Consider the following 13,892-nt stretch of genomic DNA (forward strand, 5'->3'; position numbering starts at 1 on the left):
ATGCCCTGGGCCTGGGGTCAGTGTGCCCTTTGTGATGTTACTTGGGTCCTTTCTGCAGACGGACATATTGCCAGTCTCTGGGAGGTGGGAGAATCAGGTGCACACTTATTATAAGGAATCCCACTGGAAGCAGAATGAGATGGTTCATTTCTGAAATGCAAGCCAGAATTTTGAGGATTGAGTCAGTTCTGAAGAAAGAAGGGGGTTTAATCCCCCTCCCCCCAAACTAGTGACTGTTTCCTTTGATATATATTCCCTTCCAGTTGGTGTACATGAAGGAAGCATCTCAGTATTGTTTTTATGAGAGAGAAAATATTGGGTATTCCAGGTAAGAACATACAAGGAATAATTGTGCTTATCTTATTAATTCAAGAGTAGAGCTGTAATCAGACTTACATAATTACTTGAGTAGCTTCCATGTCACTGTAATAGAATTTCATGGTAGCTTGTAGAATAAAATTTTAAGTAAGATAGAATCACCAAATGATAGCAGTTTAAAAGCCATTTAATCTGTTGGGCCTTTTTAAAAACAAATAATTAAGCTTAAATAAAAAGCTTAATATCAAGTAAATTAGAAGAGAGAAAACCAGATTTCTGGACTTGAGGATTGTACATGATGAAACTGGGAACTCAGCTTTGTTTGGTTATCAACTTCCTGACACACAGCTACATTGGGAGTGATATTTGCAAAGACTCACCTGTCCAATGAGGGATGGCAAGTGATATTTGCAGTGATTCACTTATCCACCTCATTAGAAGCAGCTTTCGGGGAACAAAGATAAGGAATCCTGAGTCAGGAGACTCTTGAGGTCAAGCTGAACTTTTAGAGGTCATTCATTCAACTCTCTGGGGCTGTTTCTTGACCTATGAAATGGGGATTATAGTAGCTACATGTCATTGGGCTAATGTGAGAATCAAATGAAATAATATATATGAAAGTATTTTACAAAGTATCATGTATGATATGAATATTATTTTCTATTACTATTTGCATTTAGGTTCCTTTGTCCCATTGTATCAAGACATCCTGAATCAATCAGGTTTTTAAGACTCGGAATGCTCTCTTAATGATCCTTTATTACTTTTTACTTACACTTTATAGTTTACAATTCCTTTATTTTCTTGCTTGTCTTTTTTTTCCTTTTTTCTTTTTTGGCACTGGGGATTGAACTCAGGGGCATTCAACCACTGAGCCACATCCCCAGCCCTATTTTGTATTTTATTTAGAGACAGAGTCTCACTGACTTGCTGAGTGCCTCAATGTTGCTGAGGCTCGCTTTGAACTCATGATCCTCCTGCCTCAGCCTCCCAAGCTGCTGGGATTACAGGTGTGAGCCACCATGCCTGGCTATTTTTCTTCTTTTCTATGGATGGGATGTAAGTGGCTTTTCAAAGTTTCTGAAATGCTTTGCCTCAACTTTTCCCAGCTCTGCATTATTGCATTTTCTGGAGAGGTTGCTGTCTAGTTCTATCATTTTGTGCACTGCTTTATGGAGCTGTAGGGGAAGGTGCAATAGAAGTGAACAAATGTTCATCTAATATGACAATTTGATGCTTTAATGTGTTGAAAATAAACTCAGTAAAGACAATATATTATTTAAAGGTATGCCTTTGAATCATGCATCATGTTTGAGTCTGATGTTCTTTTAAGTCAGAGTACCCAGTAGTCTCTGAGCATAGATTTTGCTAGGAACAATACTAGAGAAATGGGGCAAAGATTTCCTCGGGTCTCCATCGTCCTGATTCATGTTTCAGTAACATCACTATAGGGAGCACGTACTGTGTTTTCAGCAAGAAAATGTATTCTCTCACTTCTCATCTTGTTAATCCATTTGCCTTAGGAAAATATTCTCTCTCTCTCTTTCTGTTGTTACTCTTTGTAACTTTATCAAAACACATCATTATTTTACCTCCCCTTATTTTAGAAGAAAAATGCTAGGTCCTGGTGTGCTCAAAAAACAATATTAGAGTCATCATTCAGAAATTTCCTTTTTAGTTTAAGATGGTTGGGAAGAGGATGATCTGATTATGTCAATGACCTGGTTAACAAAAGGAGTGAGTTCTAGATCACTGATTTTCAGAGTACTTGAATTCAGGTTGTCTTGATTAATAGTAGAACTAGATTGAGTATCTGTTAATCATTGAAACGGTGTTCCATGAATTTCACGTGTGTTCATTCATTGAGCAAAATATATTGAGGCCTTACTAAGTGAGGGGCCCTCTTCTGTTTGCTGGGGATCTGGAGGCGGTGAGCGATCTGGCACACTAGCTCCACATGAGGAGGTTACGATTCTAACCACCATTCTATTAAGGAACACCATGGATTTAAGACATGCAGGAGAATAGGCTGAGTAAAAACTTAGTAGTATTTTTCCAAAAATAAATTCTTGATTTTATCCTGTCAATTCATCATTTTCATCTTTAGTGCAGAAATGAAATGCCAAAATTGTTGTGTTTACTGGAGATTCTGGGTTTAGTTGAAGTTAAAGGCACTTGGCATTTGTCTGATTGCTGAACCCTACTTTGAAACAAAGCAAATATTAATTTAAAAGCCAGAATTCATGTTTTTTCAAACCAGTTTAAAAAGTGGATATACTAGGATAATCCTTCTCATAGGACACCTAATCCCTGGGGGGATGTACTTCATAACCATGTAATATGGATATTGTCAGCAGCATCTATTTGTTACTTGATTGTTTGTGTAGATTGAATTGCTGTACTTCCAACAGCATTTTGTAGTTATTTTAAAAAGACTATCTTTTGGCCAATCTGGGTGGACTACACTCCTAATCTAATCGGGATTTTCATTCTTACTTGGTATCTGCAGTAGGTCCATTAGCTTCTGATGTTGTTTGCTTTCAATTTCTCTATTTTTGGGGAGCTTTGCATAAATATTAATGATGGTGTTTATTTTAAACAGAGCAAATCATGCAGACAGGCTTGCTTCAACTGTGCCTGCGTTTCAGCAGCTGCTGAGGTCTCTTTGAGGTAGAAAATGGGAGGTGACTGCAGAGGCTGACGTGCACGAGAGGGCACACATGTTCTCCCTGAGAGACCCATGGGAGGAGCAAGCTTTAGGCATGGAGATGACAGGGACTGCAGTCTTCACCCTCTACCTATGGACAGGCCACCTTACCTCTTTGGAATACTATCTCCTCTGATACCTGATCTGAAGGTCAAATGATGTATTAGATTTGAAAGTGCTTGATAAGCCAAAATTATAGAGGTAGAGTGGCTTTGATTCTTCTTTTCTTTTGTGTAGCAATAACTAATGAGTGTATTCTCTGGAACTCAGCATCCTAAGGAAGCTTTGGAGAGGGCTGGGGCCCTCTCTGAGAAGGCTCTTCATCTTTCTGGGGATGCTGGGAGTGCTTAGAGGTAGTCTCCCTCTGCTCTTTCCATCATAGGCCATCACTTTTGAGTCTATTAATCTATTTTTTTAATAAAGGAAATTTCTTTTGGATGACACTACTTTTAGTCTATTCCACTGTACTGGGTGTGTTTCCTGGATTTGTAGAAAATTAGATTTAGCAGATGAAACTTTTCTATGCAAGTCGTAAGTTCTTCATAGTATTTTAACACTTTGGAATAATGGCAAATCTTACTTCACCTTGAAGAGCTGAATTAAAAAATTTTTTTTTAGTCATAGGTGAACATTGTGCCTTTATTTAAATTTATTTATTTTTTATGTGGTGCTGAGGATCGAACCCAGTGCTTCACATGTGATGGGCAAGCGCTTGACCCCTGAGCCACAACCCCAGCCTGGCCATCAGAGGCCTTTGTGACTAGTAACTGTTTGTAGAATTAGGATTAATTATACCACCAATGATGAATAAAAATCATCTCAGCAGAGAGCTTCAAATGTGCCACCCATAGCTACTGTGGCCAGTTTTATCAGATAAGATAACTAAAATTTTGAAACAAATAGACCCAATACAATGGACAAAACAAAATGGGAAGTTACTTTTCTCTGTTATAACAGTCCGGGCTGCATTGCCACAGTCTGGCTGGGCACAGATGCCACAGTCTGGCTGGGCACACAATCACGAGCCACCACACAGCTTGTAGATTCAAACAGCAACTCTTTATTCCCGAACTCACACCAGCCATCTACAAACACGTTCTGGGGAAATCCACGTTCTCTGCCCAAATCCACCTCCACTGGGCTTCTATCTCCAAAATATACTGTCTGAATCCCCTGAGAACTCAAGGGGAACTTAGGCAGCAGGATACGCCCTATTCCCAGCAGGCATAATCTTAAACCTTAAACCTGGAACCTAAACCAGGAACGCCCTAATCCGCCTTGGTCCTTGAGCAAGGTCACCTACATTCAATGTCACTGCAACATGGGGTACGCTGGCAAGGAAATTGTCATACCTACTTGGCTAATGGCTCCCAGCATCTCCCCCCTTCTGATTAATTAAACAACAAGCAATGTGGCTTAAGGACCGTGCCTGGTAGGTTGTCCAATTCAACATATGGTTCTTACCCGTCATCGGAAAACTGACCTTTAGGCGTCAGCCTCCTGTCTTAGGTTGATACCACTGCAATTGGATCATACCCGTCACTGACTACCGGTCCAGCATACAGCCATTGGCCCCCAAATTTTAGACCATCACTAGCAGAAGGGAGGAGAATACAGAAATGCCACAAGACCAAGCCAATTGACGGCTCCTTGGGAAAAATTGCATCACTGGTGACACCATCAGCAAAGATATGTCAGCACTACCACAATTAACATGGAGTGCGCTGGCAAGGAAATAAAAATTATATCACTGGTTAATCACTGTCGCAGATGTAAGAATGGCCAAGCTGGAGCTCTTGGATATCAGCTGTTATGGATTTGAGTCAAATCATCTTCTTTTCCATCTGTAGAAATTGTTTTAGTTAATCTCTCTGGAATCCAAATCAGCTGCTGTTCTCCCTGTGGAAAAACACAAACAGAGCCCCGACTCCAGACAATCACTGGGTCAGGACCTTTCCATTGTCCTGTTAGAATATCTTTCCAAAGTACCTTAGGCTTATGTACATTTTTTGGATACATGTGCCTTTCCGCAGCACTAAGTCCTGATGAATCCAAATTTAAAAAGTTTAGAGTAAAAAGTGTTATTTTAAGTTTATCTTTGGGGGATATATACCCCTTTCCAATTCCCTCTTTTTGCTTTAATAAGTATGTGTCTGTATCTAATAGTTGTCTTAGCTTTTTGCATTTTCTATCTGAAATACCTTACTTGACATTTTCAACCATTTTCTATCTTATTTCTACCTTCTAGTTTTTTTTTTTCCTAAGGTTTTTATATTTACCCTTAGTTGCTTATTTTCCTCCTAGTTTTTTTTTTTTATTTTGTGTGTTTAAAATTCTTGTCTTCCTACATTTTTTATCTTCCTACATCTTTTCTATCTTTTTTTCTTTTTAACTTTCTATTCTTCTGTCTTTAAAGTTTTTCACTTTAAATTTTTAATCTTCTTCATCTAAATATCTTTTATCCTATTATCTTCCCATTTTTTTTAAGTAATGCCTTTAAGATTAACTAGGCTTCGAATGATGCAATAAAGCAATCTTTTTTCTGCCATGAAGTTATCTCGACCACCTTCAATTTTAACCTTTTAATTATCATCTATACTGTACTTTTAAATGTACTTTTTCACCACCTACAACTTCACTCTTTTAAACGAGGCTTAGATTTTGTTTAAATCGCTTCAATGTTAGTTTACATGGCTGCCCTTCAACCAAAGGCTTTTTTTTTTTTAACTCCATTGAGAAGCTTTGTCTCAATCTGCCATGTACAAATACCTTTTTTCTTCTTTTTTCCTTTCTCAAGCTTATAAAGTAAGTCTAGTTTCCTCAAAATCTCTTTAAATGACATTTTACAACTTTTTACTTTACCACACAGAGATTATCTCATCTAGAAACATTTCTTTCTCCTTTAACCTTTTATATTAAAATATATTTCCACATCTTGAATCTTTTTCTATCTCTTTTTTAACCGTTAACCCTTTTTATTCACATTTTGAAACAACTCTTATAAAATTTCTGATTTAGACAAATTACTCCACTTTAATAAGATGAAAGACTTTCATGTTTTTTATGATACTATGATACTATAATTGAAACCCAACTGAAAATTTTTCTACTCTTTGTATATAAATTACACATAATAGAATCTTAACTCTTAGTAACCTTGTTTTAGCAAAGACACAGACACAAAGCAATATTAAACATTTTTCCATTTACCAATTTATGAAAACACACATAATGTTTAAATATATTACCTTATGGAACTTAATAAGTAAAGAGTGGTTGCTGTTTCAACATTTTAGCTTTGTAAATTAATCAGAACTTTGTAGAAACCAAGATCTTAGACAAGTGTAGCAAACAGAACTAGCCCTCTCTTTCTTGTTGAAGAAAAATCTTTCTACAGGATACCATGATGGTCCCATTGATATACTTAATAACTTGTCTTTAAAAAGCCATGGGCTACATTTTTGTATTGTATCAACATATGCCTTAACTGTTCTTGGTCTCACTGGGGTGCCTCCTTTCTCTAACAATTTCTCTTCCTCGGAGGCGAACAACTTCAAACCTTGAGTCAACCATTTTCCCCAGTTTGCCTGAGAAAGTTCTAGGAACAGGCAACTTGAAATAAAAACAAAATAAATCAAAACAAGAACGCATTGTTTTTTGAATTGGTCACCCATTCTTTCGCTCTTCCTCAGGGGCGAGCAATTTCACTTACCTCCAAGCTTCAGAAGTTCCCAGTACGAGCCGCCAAATGCCGCAGTCTGGCTGGGCACAAATGCCGCAGTCTGGCTGGGCACACAATCACGAGCCACCACACAGCTTGTAGATTCAAACAGCAACTCTTTATTCCCGAACTCACACCAGCCGTCTACAATCACGTTCTGGGGAAATCCACGTTCTCTGCCCAAATCCACCTCCACTGGGCTTCTATCTCCAAAATATACTGTCTGAATCCCCTGAGAACTCAAGGGGAACTCAGGCAGCAGGATACGCCCTATTCCCAGCAGGCATAATCTTAAACCTTAAACCTGGAACCTAAACCGGGAACGCCCTAATCCGCCTTGGTCCTTGAGCAAGGTCACCTACATTCAATGTCACTGCAACATGGGGTACGCTGGCAAGGAAATTGTCATACCTACTTGGCTAATGGCTCCCAGCACTGCATGTTCTGATTCAGGAGGGCTCAGCTCCACACAGTCATTCAGGGCCTCAACCTTCGGGGGTTCTGCTATCTTTAGGGGAAGCATGGCCACTGTTAGCATTCTGGCCCAGAGGAGCAGGTAGTAGCCTGGAGGAGTGTATGAAGAAGATTTTGAGGGCCTGGATGGAAGAGGCAAATGCCAGTTATCACCTGCCTAGAGATCACTTATTTGCCTCGGGACATCTAACTTCTGGGGCAGTTGGGAAATGCAGTGTGGCTGGGTAGCCATATGTCCAGCTGCTGTGAATACAGAACATGATTAGGAGAGCTGGCAGTCTGTGCCACACGGGTTTATTCCATGGCATGGTAATGACCCTGCAGTATCCTTATGAATATCAGCATTGACCTTTTGATGAAAATTTGCTGACAATTTCTAATCTGTGCCAAAATTTAAGAATGAATCCTCAGAAACAAGTCATGTAAGTCACAGTCATGTGGCTTGGGGGGTGGCTGTTTGGGGCAATACAGAGCATGTAGCTACTCATGCTGGGACTTGGCTTGGGCTCTGCACTCAGGCCAGGGACGGGAACAGGGCCATGAGGTCTTAAGAGCAGTCTATTGTGATTTGTCAGCTCACTCACAGTGCCAGAGGGGTCAGCACATGGTGGGCAGGAAAGATGCTGGGGAATTCAAGCAATGGATCTGGAAAGTTGCCTCTTGGGAAATCCATCTAGAGCCCCAGAAACCTAGATACTGGATAACCAGGGCAGGGAAGTGAGGTGGCATGTGAGCCAGGTAGGGCAGTTGGCAGGGCTCCGTGGCAGCAAACTGGTGCTCCCCACACATCTCCGGTCCTGGAGGGGCAAGGCATCCTGCAACTCTGTGCCATGGACAAAGGCACTCCTTTTGTCTGAACTAAAGCAGAGGATGGGATACAGAGATGGAGCAAGAAGAGGATTTAAATTAAGGAGTAAAGTTTTGTCTAGAAATCATCTCTGGTTCCCCAGGGCCAGATGGGAGCAAGACACACCAAACTATCAGCTTCTGGCTCATGGGGCAGGGGGATGCTACGCCCTATGGGGGAGGGGGATGCTAAGGGAGGCCTCCTGTGCTCAGTGCTAGTCAAGATTGGCTCAGAAACTCAGGTGCCACTGGAAGGGAAACTGGTGTCAGGTTGGGGGTTGCATTAGTGAACAATGACACCAGGGACACATTGACAGATTAGCTTCTGAAATTGCATTGCAGCTCTAAATGCTATAAAAATGTATTTCCTTTAATTTTTAGTCATCCTGCAGTTCATCAAGAAATATTCAACAAATGTTGACAGATTCTATCAATCGTATGAAGGCATATGGATTCTACCAGGTAAAAGACTTACATTCTGTCTTCAGGGAGCTCAGCGCATAGCCATTTCCACTAATGTTTCACAAATTAGTTAATTAGTCTCATGCAGGAGTGAAATTAAGCAACAGAATGTGAAATCTGTCTTGAAAGCTGCACACACAGCTATTCATCTTTCCCCCGTTTAATCCCGAATTGGGAACGTGTTGAATGTCATGGAAAGAACAGATGCCAAGATGTATCTGCTGAACCAGTCACCGATGAGCCAAGGCAGAGGCGATATCCTGGGCTGCTGCGAACACAGGAGGGTGGGAGGGGGAGACAGATTTCAGAGCGTGATAAATGGCGCGCCACCCTTGGCAGCAGCAGTGAATTCCAGTGCAGTCACTGGTGTGCTCCTTGTTTCTGTGAGCCTGGCTCTGGAGGAAGAGCAGAGTCTTGTGCTGTCCCTGTTCACTGAGCCAGGAACCCCCGCAGGCACTAGATTACTCCCCATCGTCTAGAAGCGACATTCTCCCTCCTGACCAAATTCCACGTTGCCCATCACGCTTCATTGTGAACAGACCATACATTGCTCAAAATAAATGAGGCGTAGATTGGCATTTGGAAACTGAAGTAGAATTTGACCCACAGATAGTCTGAAAAAGCAGGGTAAGATACCAGTCTATGAAGGAAAGTTACCAAATTGCCCAGGCCTGAGAGATTGGGCTGCGGAGGAGGCTGCCCAGGCCTGTGTTCCTAGGGACTGTGTGATCAGTTCCCTGACCCCTCTACAGGACAGGCATGAACTTGGAGAGCTCAAAGTTTTGAGACTTCAAGAAGTCATGATGAGTGGCTGGGGTTGTGGCTCAGTGGTAGAGCGCTTGCCTACCATGTGTGAGGCACTGGGTTCGATTCTCAGCACTGCATATAAATAAATGAATAAAATAAAGGTCTATTGATGTCTAAGAAAAGTTGTGATGAATTTTTGGAATTCTGATCCCTGCATGCATAACAATGAAGTAATACAATTGGCGCTCTGTATCCATGGGTTCTGCACTTGTGGATTCAACCAACTATGCATCAGAAATATTTGGAAAAAAATTGCATCTTTGTTGAACATATACAGACTGATTTTTTCCCCTCACTATTCCTTAAATAATGCATTATAGCAACTGTTGACATTGCATTAGATATTATAAGAAGTGGTTTAAAGTGTACAGGAGCATGTGTGTAGGTTATATGCGAATACTAGGCTATTTTACATAAGGGACTTAATTATCCAGAGATATTGCTATTCACTGGGAGTTCTGGGATCAGTATCTAGGGGTACTGAGAGATGACTCTGTGCACCCTTGACCTAAACAGCTGCAGTAAAGAAGTTTTCAGTAGCACTGCCCAGATAACATTACATCATCTTAAATGATGACAGTTGAGAAAGGCAAAGAATCCTTGTATTCATTCAACATTTATTGAGTACCTACTGTGTGCTAGGCACTGGTGTGGAAATTGGGGACGCATTCTAGGAACAAATTAGATAAAATCCTTGCCCTTGGGGAACTTGTATTTTGAATGGAGGGCACACATGTTGAATTGCTGATGTCAGGTCACCCTGTGGGTAAGGAAATACCGCAGGATGCAGTCCCTGAGACATGCTGGTGGGGTCAAGCTGTTATTTTTGAGAGGAGGTCAGAGAAGGTGGCACTGGAGCTGAGACCTGAAGGAACAAGGGAGGGCTCGATGTGGGTGAGTGTCTGGGGGAAGCGTGTTCGGGGCAGAGGGAGCTGCAGGGATAAAGGCACTGAGGTCACACTGCACTTGACCTGGCTAAGGAGTGGCAGAGAACTGGAGAGAAAGTGAGCAGGCCCACTTCCCAAGTTTCTCTGGAACAAGGGTAATGAATGGCAGCGTCCTGCTGTTAGAGTAACTCAGATGAGTTTTGAAGTCTTCTGGCTGCTTTGAAGAAATAGAGAGGTCAGGGCCAGACCTCATCTGCTGTTAAGTCTGTGAACTGGCTCATTTTGTCTCCTTCCCCACTGGGCCTGTGTAAGTGTGGTGCAGATAATAAAGGAGACTTACTAAACACAGCATCTCTGTCACCTGAGTGTCACCTATCAACCAAGTGCTACCTGTGCTTATTAGTCACTTAATAATTTTCCTTCAGGGTTCTCATGTCTTTGACTTCTTGCTTATCCTAAGCAACAATATCCGTGACAATCCTGATTGGATGTTGGAATCATGTTTCTAGTTACTTAGAAATAAATACATATGCATGTGAAAGAAGAACAGAGCTCTTCACCTTGGGGTTTTTTTTTTTTCTTCTGTTTGAGTTTGGAAGTGGCTGGCAGCACTTATTTATGTATTTCAGTCTTGTAAACAGCTTCAGTTCAGGATGGCAAATTTTGACAGTCATTGCAAACATCAAAAGCGGTTCCTTGGTTTTTATAATGCATGTATTGGCAAACAAAAGGAGCTTAGCTCGAGGCAGGAAAATAATGTAAGAAAATAAAACAGTAGATGGACAACTTTAGTTACATCTGAAGTGCAGTTTATGAATTGTCACTACATTAACGGTGCTTTATGATTTCCCAGAGTGATCAAAAACAAGTTTCTCAACATCAAGGTTTATGTATATTTTAGTTGTGGAGCAAGAATTTTGCAGCAAGGAGATCTTTTTTCTTTCTAGAATCCACCCCTTGTGATGGAGAAGGAAGCTGGGGAACAGGAGGAGGGAACGGTCCTCTCTGGCCTGTTCAGCCTGCTTTATTACTTAGTTAACTGAAGCTTCATTAGTTCATCAAAGTTGTAAATTCAGTTGTATTATGAGCACTCAGAAGGCCGCATCCAGATAATCAAAATAAAAAAAAAATACTTTCTAGGTCTTAGTGATTTGGTTTGTTCATTTCTCTTTAGTTTAAAATGAATTCCCTTGATGACACATCAGGCCTCGGAATAGCGTACTTAAAAATGGTGAAGAGAGTAAATTTGTCATGTGTGTTTTATCACAATGAAAAAAAATGAATCCCCTTTTTAGAGAAATACTAACATTTATTTTGCGTTTTCCCTTCTCCAAGGATGCTTTTAAAAATATCTGTCTGTTTTTTAAACAACAACAAAAATATTCCTAAAATCACATTTTGGAATGTGGTTCGAGGACAGGTGAAGACCCAGTGAGGTTGCTCCGGGAATGTGCAGTTATTCTGTGGAAACTGTCAGCCACTGTAAAGTGGTGTTTACTGTGGTTTCCATGAAATAGTGTGTTTGTTTTAGGGAAATATATTTGGAGCAACTAAGTGCTATGCCTGAGAGAAAAGACTGTTTATTGAAAGTCTGTATGTGTGTGTGTGTGAGTGTGTGTGTCTGTCTGTCTCTCTCTCTCTCACTGGGGATTGAACACAGTGGTGCTATAGTACTGAGCTACATCCCCATCCCTTTTTATTTTTATTTTTTAATTTTGAGACAGTCTTGCCGAATGGCCCAGACTGGCCTCAAACTTGGGATTCTCCTGCCTTAGTCTCTCCAATAGCTGGGATTATTGGCATGCACTACCATGCTCAGCTTACTGAGTTTTTATGTGTTGTACATTGGACTGCGCAGGCACTTTAAAAAGTTTAACCCTCGGGGCTGGGGATATAGCTCAGTTGTTAGAGTGCTTGCCTCGCATGCACAAAGCCCTGGGTTCCATCCCCAGCACCACCACCAAAAAAAAAAAAAAGTTTAACCCTCATCGCTGAACACAGTGGTGTGTGCCTGTAATCCCAGAGACTTGGGAGGCTGAGGTGGGAGGATAGTAAGATGGAGGCCAGCCTAGACAGCTTAGTGAGATCCTGTCTCAAAATTTAAAAAGGGCTGGGGCTGAAGTTCAGTAGTAGAGTGCTCCTGGGTTCAATCCCCAGTCCCCCCAAATAAATAAATAAATAAATTTAACCTTTACTATAACTCTGTTTTCTCCTTTTTGTTTTTGGGAAAGAGCCTTTGAGAGTTCAGTGACTTGCTTTGGAATTCCACAACCAGGTAGCACTTACACCTGCTGCACGTACCGCGTATACCAAATCGCCTCCCTCGTGGGCCATAGAGGGTTCAACAGAAGTCAGGTGCCTACTGCCCTCTCCTCACAGAGACTGTTGGATTTTTTCACCGATGCTTGTTTCTGTTTCTTTAAACAGAAGAAAGAATTGGTAAAGGAAAAACAAGACGAAGAAATAAAACAAGTGGAGGAAGACAAAACCAAGCAGATTTATAAGAACTGGAAAGAAGATTCCGAGTGGCAGGCCTCCCGTGAGTAGCGAGGCCCCAGTAGCTCCTTTGAGTCCCTCAGCTGCATCTTTCACTTAGTAAAACTATGAGTCCAGGAAGCACTGAAAGTGGGTGGTTGAGAGATGTCGTCAGGCTAAATTGTTACTCAAATGTCATTCCTAAGCGATGACTCAAAGACCTAGGAGAGCTACTTCTGAATTGCAGAATGATTTTTCAATTCTTCTTTATACCATCAAAATGATGAGCTCTCTTGATGATGGGATGGCATGTAGCTATGACAAATGTGCTTTGGAAGAGTGTCTAATGACCTCTTCAGCTCAGAGAAGAAAAAACATAAAATAGTGTGAAAAATATCACTACTTTAGAAAGTCTAAGTTACGAAGGAAAAAACTATAAGATTATTAACATATTAATAGTAGTTTTCTTGAGGAGGTGGGATTTAATTTTCACTTCTTTTATTATTCTTTTGTGAGTTTCCTTTTTCACTCTACATTTTCAACAGTGAATGCATTTTAAAAGTCTCATCTTGCCTGGCACAGTGGTGCACACCTGTAACTCTAGAGACTCTGGAGGCTGAGGCAGTAGGATTGCAAATTTGAGGCCAGCCTCTGCAATTTAGCAAGGCCCTAAGCAACTTTGAGACCCTATCTCAAAATAAAAAAGTAAAAAGGGCTGGGGATTGACTCATTGGTTAAGCACCCCTAGGTTCAATCTCCAGTACCAAAAAAAGCTTTATTCTTTATTGACCCATAACAAGTGTTCTTATGGGGTATAGTGTGCTGTTTCAATGTGACATAACTTTGTAATCTAAAGAACACGGAATAACAGGCTCGATATATTAGTATCCCTCTGACCCAACTCTGACCCCCTTTTGAGCTGGCACTGCCAGAGATAAGCCCCATGGGGAGAAAAATAGCCAATGCAAATGAAGGCCAAGCAGTGGATGCTCAAGGATGAGGATGAGGGAATTCATGTTGGAGAAGGGATCAGGGTTTCCATCTGACATGCACAAAGAAGTCTAAACAGCCAGATCATCCCTTGAGGCAGGCTGAGCAGGAGTGGCAGTATTGGCAAAGTGTTGAGAATCCTAAACTGGTCTGCAGTCCCATTACAACAAATGCCATTAAAATGATAATTTTTGTGAAGAGAAAA

The 13,892-nt window shown here is 41.0% G+C and overlaps 1 protein-coding gene across 5 annotated transcripts in view; it reads left to right on the forward strand.

Moving 5' to 3' along the window:
• Positions 1–13,892, forward strand: part of Sh2d4a (SH2 domain containing 4A) — a 65,909-nt gene that overhangs the window by 25,962 nt on the left and 26,055 nt on the right. For 4 of the 5 annotated variants that reach the window (XM_027927235.2, XM_071610552.1, XM_071610550.1 and 1 more), the window contains exons 5-6: positions 8,448–8,528; positions 12,650–12,761. In XM_027927235.2, coding sequence (XP_027783036.2) covers positions 8,448–8,528; positions 12,650–12,761 — 193 coding nt within the window. The remainder of the gene's footprint in view (positions 1–8,447; positions 8,529–12,649; positions 12,762–13,892) is intronic. The other variant, XM_027927236.2, reaches the window with a different exon arrangement.

The sequence above is a fragment of the Marmota flaviventris genome, chromosome 3 (genome assembly GCF_047511675.1).
Source record: "Marmota flaviventris isolate mMarFla1 chromosome 3, mMarFla1.hap1, whole genome shotgun sequence".
Taxonomy (NCBI): domain Eukaryota; kingdom Metazoa; phylum Chordata; class Mammalia; order Rodentia; family Sciuridae; genus Marmota; species Marmota flaviventris.